General features: G+C 38.5%; 1 protein-coding gene across 1 annotated transcript; it reads right to left on the bottom strand.

The window, feature by feature from the left end:
• Positions 1–2,301: 2,301 nt before the first annotated feature.
• Positions 2,302–3,372, bottom strand: EQUCABV1R935 (vomeronasal 1 receptor equCabV1R935). Its single transcript, XM_001488671.4, has one exon. It carries the CDS (start codon positions 3,370–3,372, stop codon positions 2,425–2,427), a length of 948 nt encoding a protein of 315 aa, XP_001488721.4. The 3' UTR covers positions 2,302–2,424.
• Between the last annotated feature and the right edge of the window lie 15,240 nt (positions 3,373–18,612).

Here is an 18,612-nt window from a genome sequence, read left to right as displayed (position 1 = left end):
AGGATGCTGTATTCATTTTTGTTTTATATCCAAGGATTTGAGGACCCACAGGAGATCTTTGAAACATAGGTGTTTACAAACTGCATAAGATTATGTTTATGACGTTGAGTTTATATGAACTTATAAAACATTTTGTAAAAATATTCATCAGGTTGACTAAAGACATATGACATCCCTAATTACAAATGGTGACTATGAAGGGAATCATAAAACTGTTCAGAAGATGGAATTAAATGGCTGTAATGAAAGCCCTGGTATTTGGTTTTCTTCTTGTGGTGTGAGTGCCTGACATAAAGTGTGAGTGCTGAGGCAGCCACTGAACAGAGGCATCCACTTCGCACATGGCTATCAGGAAAAAACACATTGCCAGCCACCCCGCTCGATAAGGAGCCATGTCCTCCCACTACAACGCTGTTTCTTTTAGGGGGCTTGGCTAGATTACGATAACTGGTACTTGGGCCTCTTGCTTTTCTCTTCTTCCATTTTAAATTTACACTCATGTTTTGAATTCACCAATAAAGTGTGGACGAGTGAAATCCTAGGCCTCCACCCTCAACCGCAATGAAAGCAGAACCAAAGGTCTACTCTCTCTCTCTCTCTCTCTCTTTGGCTCTCTTTAGCATATTTGCTATAGAATAAAAAAGCTTTAAGAAGAAAATAAGAAGATCCATTTGAAGGGAAGGATGTCCAATGCTTAAACCTGAATTGGGTTTGGAAGATCAAAGCAAAAGAAAAATTTCAAATTCTTTTGTTCAAAGAGATGAAAACCAGGATGTTGACAAGACTACAGAAGAGATATGGAGAGCTATCCAGAAAGAATAGCACATGTGCTGAAGAGGAGTGACAATTCCAGACAGATAAAGCAAAACTGGTGGAGGGAAGATAATCCTTAAATAAGGGAAGACAATTTCCCAAGTTGATGTTCACGGCAACTGCACAACCAAACCATGCCCGGGAGTGAAACAGCACTGAAAAATACATTTCTTCTTATCTAGGTAATAGTCTAAATTCTATGAAAGTTTATGTAATGATGAAGTAAGATTTTGAAAACTCATTGAGAAAACTAAGTTTTTTCAAAGGAAAATCATTGTTTTGATGTTGGGTATCTCGTCTGCGTGAGGGAAAGCTGGAAGATGGCAGAAAAGTGAACTACTGAATGAAAAGGGGTCAGCTGAAGAATCCTACCTCTGGGCAAGGCAGCGTCCAGTGGCCACGCCGAAAGAAAAATTATGCAATGATTCAAAGTACTTAGCACATACATCGTGCCCCTGAGTGCTTTCATTAAACAATAAATTAAACAGAGCAGAGACCTCAAAAGAGAGGAAAATGAAAAGGATGGAAAGTGGTGCTGTGCAAAGAATTTGCAACTTACGTCTATTTAAGGCAAGTGCAGCACAGTAGATGGGGAAGGTGTCATGCTATTTCTAATGAGGTATTACTGAAAATGGAGGGACACATTTAATTGAAATGATCACAGCAGAGTGTCTCTAAAATAACATACGGAGCAAAGTATAGGTGGGGTTATTATTATGGGTGGATTTACACAGACTTTGAAAGACACACATCTGTAATCTACTGTGCATTAAGGAGTGAACTCCCAGCACTTCCAATTCTATTAACCTGCTCGATTTTCTAGAGCTCTGTCAAGTGCGCTTATATTTTTCTTACAGAGAAAACATTCTATATAATCTCCCCAGTAATTATGCCCAGGTCTAAAATAGTGTCTGGAATATCTAAAGTATGCAAGGTATATTTGTTGAATAAATAAATAACTTTCCTTAGAGCACTGCAGTTTAATGGAAATATAATTGAAGCCCTGAAGGTAATTTTAAATTTTTAGCAGAAACATTTTAAGAAGAGGAAAACAGGGGTCCAGCCTCGTGGCTGGATGGTTACTTTTGTGCACTCGGCTTGGGTGGCCAGAGTTTTACTGGTTTGGATCCCGGGTGTGGACTTGGTGCCACTCATCAAGCCATGCTGAAGGAGTGTCCCACACAGCACAACCAGAGGCACTCAAAACTAGAATATACAACTTTGTACTGGAGGGTTTGGGGAGAAGAAGAAGAATTTAAAAAAAGAAAATTTGCAACAGACATTAGCTCAGGTGCCACTCTTTGGAAAAACAAATAAATAAAATAAAAAGAGGAAAACCAAGCAGATAAAGTTAGTTCAATTGATATATTCTTAAAATATTTTATTTAACCCAATTGTTATAATGTACACAAGTAATCAACATGAAACTTAGTAACTTGATATTTATGAACTCATTAATTTAAGACTTCAAGTTTGTGTGCATTTTAAAGTTACAGATAATCTCAATTAGACTAGACCCATTTCCAGCATTCAATAGCCACGTGGCATTTTTTCTTTGTACAAATCACATAAGAGATTTCTCTCCTGCTGAATGAAGTTGTCGGTGTCAGATCATCTACTGAATGTTTCTTGAGAAGAGGCAGTTCTCATCTTTGAAATGAAAGAAATAAATTTGAGGGTAATCTTAGTATTTTTCATCAGCACAAAAGGGCAGATGGTTGGGTAGCATGATGAAAGAATCCCGGTAATTCTTTCCAGCCTCAAGTTTTTCTCAGGTCTATAAAACAAATAAAGGGTAACAAAGTTGTTTGACCAATAAAAGAAAACAAAGCAACTTACCAGCAAAAGAATATTGTGAGTGGCTTTGATTTCCGGAGATGGCTGGGAGGAGAGGCTGGGGCTGTGAACATGCTGGGCTCTCTGGCGGTGTTTGTAGAGCAGACTCACCATGTAGATACTGGACCCCATCATGAGGACCACAAAGAGGAGATCTCGAATCACTATGATGCTAAGGAATGTCATTGAATAGTGGAGTTCCATCTGCTTAGATTGACAGTGCGGTTGAGAATACACAGGACCAATAATTGTGACATTTCTTTTGGCGTCTACAACTTTGATGATGTAGATATAGATGAGCATGTTGACGATCCAGAAGAAAAGGAAAGAGGGAAGAATGCACGTGGAGATTTTAGATTTAAGCCTTGCCCATTTAGAAGTACTGGGACTGATAGTGATGGCTTGAAAAGCACTCAGGAGGGAGGTGGTACAGATGGAAAGACCCCGGGTGACCCTGTATGTGTACAAAGTCGCCTTACAACCAACATCGTCCAGAAAATGCCTTACTCCAAAGGACGACACGGCATCTGGTATCAACTTGAACATGATAGTCAAAACGTTGACTAATGTCAGGTGTATGAAAATCAAATCTATGGGCTTTTTCAGCCGAGATTGAGTTAAGAAGGTGTACATATATAACATGAAGAGCAATGAGTTCCCCAGGAACCCAATACAAATTTGAGATATGAAGAAAAACCCCCAAATTGCATCACTTAGAAACATTTTCTTATTGATTTTGTAAATGTTTTAAGCAGGTCAACCAGGCTTCAAGTGAAACAAAATAGGACATATTGTGAAATTATAAATAATGGAGGCCGTGGAAGAATATAAAAATTGACATTTCAGTATGAAGGGAAGGGCATTGAAATATTCAAGTCTTCTGCATTTCAGGCCAAGATGGGTCACTTCCAGAGACTGGATTTCAGTAATTCTTGAGATCCTTAAGACACAGAATTAAGTTATAAAGAAAGTATAATTCAAATTGCTAATTAAAATGGAAAAGATAAAGTATACAATGAGGAATGAAATAGCAAATTAATCCTAAAAAGAACTAAATGGATTTGATTCAAGTAAAGCAGAAATTAATAGATAAGTTCATATGGAAAAAAAAATCAAATGTCAATTCCTTGAAAGGAGTAATAAAATGAACAAACCTCTGTGAGACTATAAAACTCCCCCAAAGGAGGGCACAAGGAATAACTGGATTAAAAATGGTCAGGGGATAGCCATGGAGAAGTTGCAATATTAGAAAATAACATGATACTCTTATTAACTGTGCTAATAAATTTGGAAATTTATAGGATATAAGGGCAAATTTCTAGATGACTTTAAAAATATTAGAATACTAGAAAGTCATAAATGTGCCAGTCTCCTTATGATGAAACTGAACAGTGGGCAAAACTCATTCCATATGAAATCCCAAAGAATACTTCGACAGAGAAGTCTGCCAACGCCTCCAGCAACAAACAATAACTACAAACAACTGCTAAGGGTAGAAAAAGAGAGAGCAGTCCATTAATCATGAGGAGGTGAGCATAAACTTGTTTACTAAACATAACAAAGATGGTATGAAAAGGGCAATGCTAAGAATATTTCATGAACTAAAAAAAGCAGCCTACAAAAAATAATTGCAGATTTGCACCCACAATATGTAAAACAAATCAAAGATTTGACCAAAGAATTATCTCAACCATAGAAGGTAAGTTTAACATTTGAAACTTGATCTGTATGATGACCCACACTAGTGGGCTAAAGGAACAAAAAGATATGACCACTTCAATATATGCATAAGATATATCACATTCGACAACTGTGTATGATGACAATTCTTGTTATATAGCAATAGAAAGGAGGAACCTTACCCTGACAAAACATCTACCGTGTCAACAGTATCATATAAGAGTTACATATTGAAAGCTTGTCATCTGAAATTGTCTATGAGACAGAATATCTGCTATCACCACTTGATCTCATGTTTTTGGATTTCCTGCTTCACGATAAAGCCCTGGTGGTGTAGTGGTTAAGATTCAGCACTCTCACTGCCATGGTCGGACTTAGTCTCCAGGTCAGGAAACCACACCACCTGTCTGTCATACCATGGTGGCTGTGTGTTTCTGTGATGCTGAAAGCTATGCCATTGGTAGATTCAAACACCAGCAGGGCCACTTGCGGTGGACATATTTCAGTGGAGCTTCCAGACCAAGACGGACTAGGAAGAAAGACATGGTCACCCACTTACATTTGGAGTCGACTCAATGGCACTAACAACAAATAGTAGCCTGAACAAAAAACAGTAAAGAAAAAAGTAAGATTTATAATAATTGGAAAGAAAATGACACTATCTATTATCATTGGCAGATTTTCTAAATTTTAAGAGGGAAATTGACAGAATCATTGGATGTAATTTTGGAATATTGAGTGATTTTCAAGGTTAGTAAAAGCAAAGTTAACTTAAAAATCGCTTGCATTTCTTTATGCCAGTATAGAAACAGTTTAAAAATGCAATGAAAAAATGATATAATTTAAATAGCAGAAAAGTATGTAGAACCTTAGAAATTAATATACAATAAAAATCATAAAATCTCTAAGAGGAAACAGCGTTATAAAGTAGTCTAAAGGTAATTAAAGCATTTTTGAATGAAAACCAATGTATGAAAATTTGAGATAAAGGGTATTATCTGTAAAAGTAAATTATGCTAGAAAAACCAAAGCAAGGATAACAGATAATTAGAAAAGCAGTAATAAAATAAAACTGAGAAGAAAATTATGTCAAATGTATGTATGTCAATTAAGGTATAGAGAACAAGAAGAGTTGTGGAAAAGAAAACATAGATGAGAGGAGATGTTACTCAATTTATGGATTGTATGGAATTTTTAAATGATTGTGAGTAGTAAAGTCAAAAAGCAAAATATGATGAAGAAAATGTGATCCAGTTTTCAAATGAAACAAAACTGACTGAAGACAGTGAAATCGTATTGGAGAGCTGTAAGGTGCTAAAGAATCAAAGAGATGGAAGAACGAAGAAAGTCAAACAAATACATGGAGGAAAAGACAAATAGTGGCAATAATATAAGAAAGAAGACAAAATATACATCTATCAAACAGAAAATTCACAGAAAGTTAAATCTGAAAAAAACTGAAGTCTTAGTAAGGAAGCTAGAATGGAGAATGGGGATCTTGAAAAGGTCCTCATACCTCCCTCTCTTTCTCAAGGCTGAGTGTGGCAGAATCCTTCCTACAGGCAGTCTGCTTCCCCAAGCGAGACATCTTGGAAAGGCTGGATCTGCCCCAGAAAGACTGTATATGAGGGACCAGATGGCAGAACTTCTGCTCCTAACGGATCACCTTGTCACCTGTGGTCTCCATGATCTTGTTTCTTGAAGATAATTTTGATGTGCCCAGAGGGACAATAAATCACTCTCCTTGATGCAAAATGATTCTCCTGGTAATTTATTAGGTTTGTTGATCAGCAGTGCAAATTCGTCATCGGAGGACGTACATTTTCCCAAGTTGAAATAAATGAAAAGTAAACTTTAGGATCCAGGAAAGTGATCAAAGTTAGTTTTCACTCAGCTGATGGAAATTCCCTCAGGACTTGATATAATCTGACCTCAGAGCAGCTCCTCAAAGACCACATTCGCTTTTCCTCCCGGGCCTCTGGTGCCTCCTGCTTTTACAGCCTTCCCCCCTCTCCCAGCTTTAGGGAGTCTAATTGACATATAACGTTGTGTAATTTTAAGGTGTGCCATGTGATGATTTGATTCATGACTATATTACAAAAGGATTACCATAAGAAATTAGTTAACATCTCAATCACCTTACATAATTACCAACATGTTTTCTGGTTAAAACATGGAAGATCTACTCGCTTAGCAACTTTCAAGAATATGGTACATGGGGCTGGCCCCGTGGCCGAGTGGTTAAGGTCGCGCGCTCCGCTGCAGGCGGCCCAGTGTTTCGTTGGTTCGAATCCTGGGCGCGGACATGGCGCTGCTCATCAGACCACGCTGAGGCGGCGTCCCACATGCCACAACTAGAAGAACCCACAACAAAGAATACGCAACTATGTACCAGGGGGGCTTTGGGGAGAAAAAGGAAAAAATAAAATCTTTAAAAAAAAAAAAAAAAAAAAGAATATGGTACAGTATTGTAAACTATAGGAAACATGGTGTCCATTAGACGCCCAGAGCTTTATCTTAGAACTGGAAGTTTACACCCTTTGGCTAAGATCTCTATTTCCCCACCTCCAGTCCCTAACGACCACCATTCTATCCTCTGTTTCTAAGAGTTAGGCTCTTTTAGATTCCACATACAAGAGAGATCATACAGTATTTGTCTTTCTCTGTCTGAGTTATTTCACATTGCCTAATGCCCTCAAGGTCCATTCAAGTGGTCCCAAGCGGCAGGATTTTCTTCTATTTTTTACAGCTGATGAATATCCGCTCATCCTAAGGCCCAGCCATTCTCAATCACCCCATTTCAACCAGGCTTGCATACTACGGCTCAAGCATGCTGAAAGCCAGGCAAAAATCTTTTCAAATGAAAGAAGAGTAAACACAATTAAACATTCTGTTATTTAAGAGAACGGTTGAGCGTGGTAACATTTAGTGGTTTCCTCGCAATTTGCATTTGGTGTCTATGTGAACTAGACACCCTTCCAGCCACCGAGGATTCCCGCAACGGGGAAGGAGACATCTGCGCTCCTTCTCCCTGTATTGGACACCACAGAGAGTCAAGAAATCACACAAATACACCCAAAGATTCTTATATCTGAGTGCTAGGACATTTAAAACAATGGAGGCAGGAACAGGTGAGGGTGCCACGTGGAGGCAACACTTGGGAGAGTTGAGAACCCCTAACCCTGGAGCGTGACTGGAGCCTCTATGCCCAACCCCAATACTTTGGTGTGACCTAAGCAAGAGGGTTGTTGGCCTCGGCATGGAAGACACATCCTGAAGCGGATTTCCAATCTCTGAACACTATTGTGAGGGAGGTCAGGAGGTTCATCGTGAACATTCAGAGGAAGAAGGATGACCAGGAGCTGAGGACCCTGAGGGGCAGAGTCAGCTTCATCAACACTGTGACAATATTGTCCCATACTAACAAAATACATCAGCAGACAGGGACAAAACTCATTTGATCTTGGCAAGATTTCACACAATTTGGATTTACACATTTTTTCCAACTATTCCCACTATTCTGGTGGGAATTCTATATTTCCAACTATTCCCACCATTCTGGTCATTCAGTTTGGTTTTATATTTTCCCACTACATACAAAGCTTCAAGGAAGATCTTTGCGTGCTATTTCCCTGCAAGTAGGTTCTTTTATTTTATAGGAGAGGTTTCTAAAATTGGCTTATTGAGTGAAGTAACAATTTTACAATTTAATCTATGTTTTCATATTATCTTAAAAGTTTAAAGCAATTTATGTCTCTTTCACTAATTTTATCACATAGATCAAGCCTTATAGATACAGTTCCTTGCATAATATTTCTCAAGACAATGATTTGATACATTTGAAGACATCAATTTCTGGGTCATTGTAGGTGTTGTGACCCAAGGCAGGGAACCACAAAATATACCACAATATCATAGTGATTATTTGATTTAAAGGATTTAAAGTTACTTGAGAAGCAAAAGGGGCATTCTGATCTTCCTGTCTCTGTTCCCCATGAAATCAGAAACAAATCTGCTACACAAAATTTGCTCACCCTGCATCCTTATCACCAGAGCTAGAAATTCAAAGTCAAGAAGCCTGAATAAACAAATCTTGCTAATTTACTACTTCAAGCCTAAATTTTTTTTTCTGCTTTATCTCCCCAAACCCCCCCGCGCACAGTTGTATATCTTAGTTGCACGTCCTTCTAGTTGTGGGATGTCAAGCCTAAATTCTGCATAAATTCCTCACTAATTGTGTACCTCAGGTCTAATTTTCTTGGTCCTGTCATTCCTCACAAATTTCCTTTTGTTTTCAAAGCTTGGCACCTCAGCTAACATCTGCTGCCAATCTTTTTTTTCTTCTTCTTTTCCTCCCGAAAGTCCCCCAGTACATAGTTGTATATTCTAGTTGTAGGTCCTTCTAGTTGTGGCATGTGGGGCACCGCCTCAGCATGGCCTGATGAGCGGTGCCATGTCCGTGCCCAGGATCTGAACTGACAAAACCCTGGGCCCCTGAAGTGGAGTTTGTTAATTAATCAGTCAGCCACAGGGCCAGCCCCACAAATTTCTTGTTTCTTTGTGTAAAACACATACACTATCTGCTTTGTTCTCTCTCTGGGCATCATTTCTCCATGATCTCCAGTATGTATGTATTAATGTGAATTTTTCCCCTGTTTATCTGGTCTTGTGTCCATTTTATTAGTAGTACAGCCAGATGGACATAAGAAAGGTAAAATAAGATTTTCTCTGCCCTGACAGTTTTGGCGAGCCAGCCAGGAGAATCACCAGCCAGGAAATGGCTTTCTCCCTGAGGCTGCTTCAGCTAAGAGATCCTGGGACGACTGACACAGAAACCAGCAAAAAACGTAAGCGTTCTTACCCTGTCAGTGTCCCAGATCTCTGTCTCCAAGTCCAACGGGAATGAAAGTGGTGAAAATTTCTCTACCTCCCTCCTAATGTAGATTACCATGAAAAAATGCCAGTGTTTCCAGTTTCTGGGACAAAAGTGACTCCAGTAAAGATTTGAGATGAGTACTCTTGGTTTTGTTGATCCTTGTCTCCCAGAGATGGTCATTATTTTCCTTTCTCTGTCTGTTGTGTCATTTGTCATAAGAAGGAAGGACCATAGGGCAGGACAGCAGGAACAGCCGCCTGATAAACCTGCTGTTCAGGCTTGCCTCAGAGATTGGTGAGTTTCATGGTTTTCTCCAGACTGGTGTCTATTTAGACAAATTTTGCTATGGGTCCTCCATGTAAAAACCGGATGAAGGTTATTCTTCTGTCTTCTTCTCTGTCTTTAGAGCTTGGCTTTGTGACCAGTGGAAATATTTTCCCTGGCCTCCACCATCCTAGGGGCATTTCCCAGGGTGCGCCTGGAAGCCAATGGAAAGAGTGGAGCTCTGAGAACCAGAGTCACAAGCAGCACTCTGTTTGTTGAGCTGCGCCAGCTCTCAGGGAAGCTTGTCATAAAGGGGCCATTATGTAAAGCGCCTTTGTTGTCTAAACCTTCGTGGCTTATTTGGGCTGGAAAAATTGCCTTCCAGTAGCTCCTGCCCGGTGTCACAGATTACTGGGTCTATGACTGGAGGCATCCCGCATTCTCATGGATGACACTGTTTTTACTACACCATCCTTACCGCCTGTGCAATGAAGGTCTTTGCTGTCTAGACTATTTTGGGGTGCTAACTTTAAGATTTTGTGAGGGCTGCATCCTTTGCACTCTCCTTTGCCAGTGCTCTTGTATCCATGGTTCAGGCATAAAAAGATTTTACTGGTTTGAGTTACTATTAAGATCCTACTCATCAATGGCCAAAGGATGGAGACGTCATACTGGAAAAACTCTAAATGGAAAAAAATTATAGAAACTTCTCCTATTAGCATAATGGCTAGCCACTAGGACTCCCCTAATAAGATGAAAAGACAGAAATTAGAACAAAAATCAATTCCATTGAGGGCTAGTGAGTCTCCTTATTTGCCTTCAGACATTTTCAGCTATTGTTAAAAAATCAGGACATTGGAAATACAATTGTCTGACACTCAAGAAGGAAAAGGAAAAGCATGAAGATAATAGCTAGACTTAAGCACTCCCTGACAAGATGAGAGGACAAAAACTTAGACAACAGAAAAACCCAACATAAAATCTCTTCTTGATTGAAACAAAAAAACAACCCACTAACTGGGAAAAAATATTTGCAAGTAATACATCTGACAAAGGCTTAATAGCCATAATATATAAAGAACTCACACAACTCAACAACAAAAAATTAAACAACCCGATCAAAAAATGAGCAGGAGACATGAACAGACATTTCTGCAAAGAAGATATACGGATGGCCAATAGGCACGTGAAAAGATCTTCATCATCGCTGATCATCAGGGAAACGCAAATCAAAACTACACTAAGATATCACCTTACACCCATTAGAATGACAAAAATAACTAAAACAAATAGTAACAAGTGTTGGAGAGGTTGTGGAGAAAAAGGAACCCTCATACACTGCTGGTGGGAATGCAAACTGGTGCAGCCACTATGGAAAACATTATGGAGATTTGTCAAAAAGTTAAAAATAGAACTACCATATGATCCAGCCATTCCACTACTGGGTATCTATCCAAAGAGCTTGAAGTCAGCAATCCCAAAAGTCCTATGCACCCCAATGTTCATTGCAGCATTATTTACAATAGCCAAGACATGGAAGCAACCTAAGTGCCCATCAACAGATGATTGGATAAAGAAGATGTGGTATATATATACAATGGAATACTACTCAGCCATAAAAAAGAAGAAAATTGTCCCATTTCCAACAACATGGATGGACCTTGAGGGAATTATGTTAAGTGAAATAAGCCAGATAGAGAAGGACAATCTCTGTATGACTCCACTCATATGAGGAATTTAAACACGTGGACTAAGAGACCAGATTAGTGGCTACCAGGGGAAAGGGGGGGTCAGGGGTGGGCACAAAGGGTGAAGTGGTGCACCTACAACACGACTGACAGACCATAACGTACAACTGAAATTTCACAAGATTGTAACCTATCATTAACTCAATAAAAAATTTAAAAAAAATCATCTCTTCTTAACAGCTGGCCCCATCTGCCTGTTTCAGTTTTCTTTTCCTACAAGATTTGCAGAGATTACTCCAACCTAAGCTCCAAGAGTATACATTTGCTCACGTAAGTGCTGAAAGCCGGAAAATAAATTCAGCAGAAAAACCTGGGACACTCCATTGACTTTTCTGGGCTCTATAATCAGGCTCTGCCAACTGAAGGCCTTTAGGTGCAAAATCCTTTGTAGGTAAATCCTGGAACCCCTCCCAGGGAGTTTGTGCCCCTTGGACAATAGCCCTTTTACCTCCACTCAATGGTCATCCTGTGATGCCTGGTCAAAAAAAAAATTCATGTTATCCTCCCTTTCCTGATCCAGATTCATTGGTTATTGACCTTTCCTTTCCCAGAGATAGCTATTGCCTTCTTGCTTGCGTTGTTTTGTCTGCTAAAGGCTTGGCTTAAGTTTCTGCCTGCCTGGGACATGCGTGCAGGCTGTAGTTCTTTCTTTTGGCTATCTTTGGGAATGACTCTGCATCTTGGGGAGGTAGCAACCTTTGAGGACACCTCTTGGGTCTATGGAGTTGTTTAATACTGCCAGATATTGTTACTATTTGTTTAAGCTAAAAACTGACAGGAGGGGCCAGCCCGGTGGCACAGAAGTTAAGTTTGCATGCTCTGCTTCAGCGGCCCAGGGTTTGCTGGTCAGATCCTGGGTGTAGACCTGTGCACCTCTTATCAAGCCATGATCTGGCAGGCATCTGGGATATAAAGCAGAGGAGGATGGGCATAGATGTTAGCTCGGGGCTAATCTCCGTCAAAAAAAACCTGACAAGATATTTAAAAGGATTTTTTAAAGTAGTTTTATGGTCAAAAATTGGCCAAAATGAAAACTGATATTCAGAGCCTGAGAGAAACCTTTGTAGGCGTTTATCCCCAAGTTAAAATAATACTATGTACCCAGAGGAAGGAAGCAAATTAAGAACAACATAGCGGGAAGGGTAGATCAACCTAGGATGGCATTTATGTTACAACCCAACTTCTGAGGAATTGAGAACAACTGTCCTTGTCTTACAAATATTTGCATTCCTAAAAACGCCGTGCTCAAGGCAGTTCAGATGCCACCTGTTCATTTTCACCTATCCCGAAACCTCCCCTACTTACCGCAAAAGGCTGGATAGCTTCTTGGGAACTTTTATTCAGATCATCGCCAATTCTGAAGACTGAAGGAAAATTTTAAATCACTATTACCCTGAAACTCCTGTTTAAAAAAAGCTTCCATTTTTTTCTCTCTGTCATTCGAAGTTATAAACTTTTCCATGATGCTAGAAATTAAACACCCTAGGAGATAACGACTGACAATTGCCTGAGACTAAACCTGGCTAAGTCAATTGATAAAGGCTGAGGTTAAAGAAAATTGATAGTGAATTGATAAAGCCTGAGGTTAAAGAGAAAAAAACGGGAAATGTTTTGTTTTAAATGCAGGGTGCTAGAGACGCTCTCTTGTCCCAAATCTAGTTCACAGCCTCCTTGTCTTAGGCAAATATAAATCTTGAAAGTCTTCTCTACAAATATTAACAACTTTTAAGCAGGTAATCTTAACTTGTTCCATCTGACACAGACACAATTTTTTAGAAAACTAGTAAATTTTGTCTTGAACCTGATTCACGGCTGAAATTTTTAAAATAAAAGCTGTAAGATTCTGTTTCTGTCTGCCTATATATATATATATATATATATATATATATGTATGTATGTGCTTTATAGATATGGTATTTTTCAACTTCCAGATGGTATTAACAAAATTTATTTTTAAAGAGCTCTATTCAACTTAAAGGAAGCACTCATATAAATTATTTCTGAATATAATAGAAACCACCCCGAAAGTTTTTCAAGATACAGTGTTATAAAATAATCTTTGGTAAATAAAAACTTGCTCAAGTTTGCTGGTTTAGTTAAAATAGGCATGACTTCAGAGTTATCAGTGTAACCGTGGACTCTCTAGGACCAGTTCAACTGACCTCATCTTATCAACAGAGTAGTTAAGAGTGGTTTCTCAGGACATGAGATCCCCCTCCTCCAGTTCAGGCTAGTTGAGACCAGCAGCCCATCAACTGGGCCTGTGCAAATGCCCAATAAGTGACCTTTTCATGTTGAAGAGCTGAAAACTCTACCCTCGCATCATGCTAACACCACCATTTTGTGAACGTGCGTCCTGTGAAGAGCCCTGAAGCTTGACTACGTTTGCACAGATCATCAATGACCTCTCTTCTCCTTACCTCCCATCACCCATCTCCACATTTCAGAGGGTCCTGCTCTTCATCCCATAAATTTTGCCCCAAGCCTGCATCGGGAAGACAGATCCGAGAGTATCTGCCCTGTCTCTTTGCAAATGGATCTAGCAATAAAGCTGTTTTCTTTTCCCAAAACCTGATGTCATAATAATTGCCCTTTTTTTAATGTGCATTGGGTAAGAGAACACCAGTATTGTGTGGTAGTATCAGCCTTGAATATAATACAAACATGCTACTTTTATTCTATCTGGGTCGTTAATCAAGTAAGCTCATGTTCTCTCTGTTATAAAATTCGTCAACAAAACTAATAATAATAACCTAAGACGATGGCTAACTACTTTGACGTCATAAAATTTTCATAAATAATCTAAGTATGATTGTTCAAAAACAAATGAATTATATAGATGTTAATAAAATAAAGATTTTTAGGTACAAACATTATGTTTTATGGTATGTGTACTTAAAAATAACTTCCCCAAGACTTTTTGATGGCTTAAAAGTTTAGAGTTTTCCTCAATAAAGCTGAATGATGAAAAGTTCATAGAACATCTATATTATCTGCACAGAAGATAAAAGTAACAAAATAAGTACTATACAGGAGTTTTTCTTTTTCTTTTTTTTTTTTTTGAGGAAGATGAGCCGTGAGCTAACATCCACTGCCAATCCTCCTCTTTTTGCTGAGGAAGACTGGCCCTGAGCTAACACCCATGCCCATCTTCCTCTACTTTATACATGGGATGCCTACCACAGCATGGCTTGCCAAGCAGTGCCATGTCCACACCAGGGATCTGAACCGGAGAAACCCGGGCCACCAAGAAGCAGAACGTGTGAACTTAACTGCTGCACCACCGGGCCAGCCCCTGGAGTTTTTCTACTTTTGAGTGCTTATTACAAAGAAGCTAAAAGATAAATTTGAGTCTGTTAATAAACATGTTTTGTGCTTTATTGAAAGATCGCACTATTAAAAATATGTATTTCTAGAAAATAAAAAACATATTCATAAATTTGCCAATATAAAGAATGTGGATTAAACATTACAGTTCACAATTGCTTACTCCTTACTTTTTACTAGAAATTAAGATTTCTAACAGTTAAAATTTAATTATAATATGTAATTAAAGCTACTAAACATAATAAAAATATATCTGTATGAAAGGAAAATAAGATGAATGTTTTGGTGAAAGAAAAATTTATGAAAATAGAGATACGTTTTGTTGAAAATAATAATAATTTTGCACCAAAATAAAGCTGATTATTTCTCAAAAAAAAAAAGAAAAAAAGTACAAACCAAAATAGATGTAGAAGGTTTATAAAAACAAGAATCATTGGAAGGGAATTTTTTCATGTGGTCAGAGCTGTGGGCTAGCCAAGATTGGAGCAAATTTAATCAAGTAAATGAGTTTTAGTATCAAATGTAACTTGGTAGAAAATCAAATTTTGATTTGCTCTTCCTGTTGAGAGCAAAAGAGGGAGAAGAAAAATCTTACCTTGTGTGGCAATGAATTTAGTGAAAATTAAATCGCTGTTTTAAGAATTTTAAAACAAGCTAAAATATCAATAATATTTTTATGCAAAACTAGACCTGAATTTTCTTTTCACCTCTTAAAAGAACAAAGTTTTCTTAGAATATTGGTGTGCTCCTGAGAAGAGATTATGAAAGATTTTCCTTAGCTTTCTATGTTTTATCAGAACAATTTCCTGTGTTTATGATAAAAGCTGAGTCTTTTCTGTGAAAAGGTGCTAAGATTTTGCAGCAGTCTAACCTTCTTTTTTGTCTTTGGAATCTCTGTCACTTTGGTTAAATAAATAATTAAATATTATTTCATAATGATCAGTGATACTATTTAGGCAAGTGTTTTAAACTCTCTTTGATATTTTTAATGAACTTCCCAAATCAAATTTTCAATGAAGTCTTTTTGAATTCTAGCTAACTTTGGGATTTTTCAGAAGATCCCTGAATCATTTGGAAGACTTTCTCTCTCTTCTTATCAAAAATGGGATATTAAGTGAATTAGGCTGGTTTGATATGTTAAGGTACACGGAAAGCATTATCAAATAAGAAATAATGTTAAGCAATCTTTGTTGTATCTGAATGAGAATATGTTATAAGAGTTCCAGCAATTACATGAAATTCCTGGAAGTCTAATATGTCCTTGTACAAAATGATGTTTGTCATCAAAATCGAGGCTCACCATAAATATCAGGAAAGCATCTTAGCTGCCTTTCATACAAAGGCAGAAAAAAGAGAATATATAAAGTTTATGACACATGTAGATGAAATTCATTCTGCTTCTGAATAAGAAAATGACCCCTCGTTGCTAGACTTTTGCCATCCCAGTGTCCTGTAACATGGCAACAATCTGCTCCTGAATGAGAGATTGAAGATGGATAAACAATAGCTGTAAATTATCAAATAGGGTTATGAGGAGCCCAAGACAGCCACTTGATCTTTCCCAGATACCCGGCAAAGCCCACTTTTCAGTTTTACATTCCATTACCCACCATAGGAAAAACTGTTTCTGTCTCCAGAGGTCTCAGAACCCCTCCCTGGGGGTCTTTGGAGCGCCTGCAGCTGGACTTCACTCAGCTGCCATTTAGTGTGGCTTATCCATGTGTTCTTGTTCTTGTATGCATGTTTTCCAGATGGGTAGAAGCCTTGCCTGCCGCAAAGCTGATGCCCTCACAATGGCAAAGAAACCTTCTAGAAAATGTGTTTCCCACCTGGGGTATACCTTCCACTGTCTCCAGTGATCAAGGCAACCACTTCGCTGGGCAACTCATACAAGCCTTAACAAAAACCTTGCAAGCTTTTTGGAATTATCACTCTACCTCTCACCCTTAATCATGAGGAAAATTTGAGAGAACCAATGGAAAAATTGGGTGCAACTGGAACAACAATTAATTACATGGGACTGAATGAACTGATGAGAATGATTATAATTTTTATGATTTTTCATCTAAAATGTTACTGTTTTTAATTTTTTATTTTATTTTATTTTATTTTATTGAGTTAATGATAGGTTACAATCTTGTGTGATTTCAGTTGTACATTAATGTTTGTCATTCGTGTTGTAGGTGCACCATTTCACCCTTTGAGCCCACCCCCCACCCCACCTTTCCCCTGGTAGCCACTAATCTGTTCTCTTTGTCCACATTTTTAAATTCCTCATATGAGTGGAGTCATACAGAGATTATCCTTCTCTAACTGGCTTATTTCACTTAACATAATCTATTTATCTCTTTGCAGCCCCGTTGGTAAGGACCATACTAGGTACTTTTAACCAATCCATCTACCGCAAAATTAAAAGGCATAGACTTATTCATTCACATTTCTCATTTAAAAAAGGCTTCTCTACCTGAGTAGGTTTCAACTCTCATTTCTAACACCCAAATTTGACAGACCAATACAAATATCTCCAAACCTGGAAGAGAAGAAGACAGCATCTCTTGTAGACAGCCGTCCCAAGACTCTGGACCGGGGCTAGATTCCCAACCTCATTTCCCCTCATTTAAACCCTTGTAATGCTTGAATCCCGTACCATTTTCTAATTGCTACAATAATAAACTTCTAGACTTCCTTACCTTTACCTACCCTAATACTTTACTTTCCTCCCCTCCAACTCCATAAGATAGATTAGAACCTAATTACAAATCCTTTTAATTAATGACACAAATACCATCAAGTTTTGATACAATGTTTATTTTTCAATCCACCTCTGAATGAGTCTCTGGTGGCAATGTCTTCCTAAAACGGGTTCATTCCTTTGCTTCACACAAAAATCAGTCCAATTGTTGGGTACGTAGCCAATTTCCCCTTTCTGGAACATGTGGATTACCTTGGAGATCTCTCTCTTTCAAGGTACATATTGGAAAGCTTTAAAGCCATTTATTATGATGGAAATATCAGGTTCTAGCGTTTTCAGTTCATCAGATATTACTACTCACGATCCTGAAACATGGCCAATATCCCATAATATTAATGATACAAGACATGGCTGTTCTTTTCATGTTGCTCAGATCATCCAATAATCCCAATAATGTGCAAATAAACAAAAGAAACCAGATATTCTAGTGAGAACTATGGGAGGTCTTACACAAATTTGGGATGGATATATTTGGCTTACTCCTAGCCATGGATCTTTAAGCATACCAGCATCTTTATGCTGGGAACAAAGAACTCATTTCGAACAAAATCTACCGAATTGGACTCAAAACAAGGGATGACATCCCCCAAGTCATGTCAGAATAATACCATAGTTAAAGAAAGTGATTAGCTTGGAAAAGATTGGTCTTGAAGGCCAGGCATTTATTGGGTGGCTGCTAATAGAACTCAATGATTATGAGGAACAAACCTCTGTCCTTGGTTCCTCCCCAGTTCAGCATTGACTGATTTAGAGTTTATAAAGGAAATTGAGAGGTGTGAGCAGAGCAAGATTAAGCACTTTTAATTCTTGTGCCCCAGTATGATTAGAAACAGAACACATCATTGATGTTTGCGGTTGGCTTTATATCTTGTTTTCTATGTGACTTTGGGAAATCATTTCTTCACTTTAGTCTTATGCCGGGAGCCGTGGCTACATCATTTGATTGGCTGTTTGACAGGGTCCAGCCGATTAACGCCGAGGGGTGCAGGGTCGCCCCTTGGTGAAGAATAACCGGCCGGCCCCTCACATAGTTCTGAAACCTGTGCTGCTTCTAATTGCCCTTCATTCCTTTTCTTTTCTTAACCTCCAGTTTTCACTCCTTTGGGTGGCTGCTTGGGAAGCACTACCTCCCAGGAAAGTTAGATGTAGTAAGAGAATGTGACCACCTGCAGGTAACTTTCAAGATATTTTTCTGAGAGCTAATTTCATTTGATGCAGTTAATTATTGGAGGAGCACACAGTCCCTTTTGAGACAAGCAGAAAGGAATCCTGCCCAGATAAGATGTTGAATTAGGTTTATGGCCTCCATCTGGTTA

The sequence above is a fragment of the Equus caballus genome, chromosome 10, assembly GCF_041296265.1.
Source record: "Equus caballus isolate H_3958 breed thoroughbred chromosome 10, TB-T2T, whole genome shotgun sequence".
Lineage (NCBI taxonomy): Eukaryota > Metazoa > Chordata > Mammalia > Perissodactyla > Equidae > Equus > Equus caballus.
The sequence above is the reverse complement of the archived record's forward strand: the minus strand, read 5'-3'. Positions and strand labels throughout refer to the sequence as shown.

Coding starts and splice junctions, on each gene's coding strand:
- EQUCABV1R935 (XM_001488671.4), bottom strand. CDS start 3,372: ATGTTTCTAAGTGATGCAATTTGGGGGTTTTTCTTCATATCTCAAATT.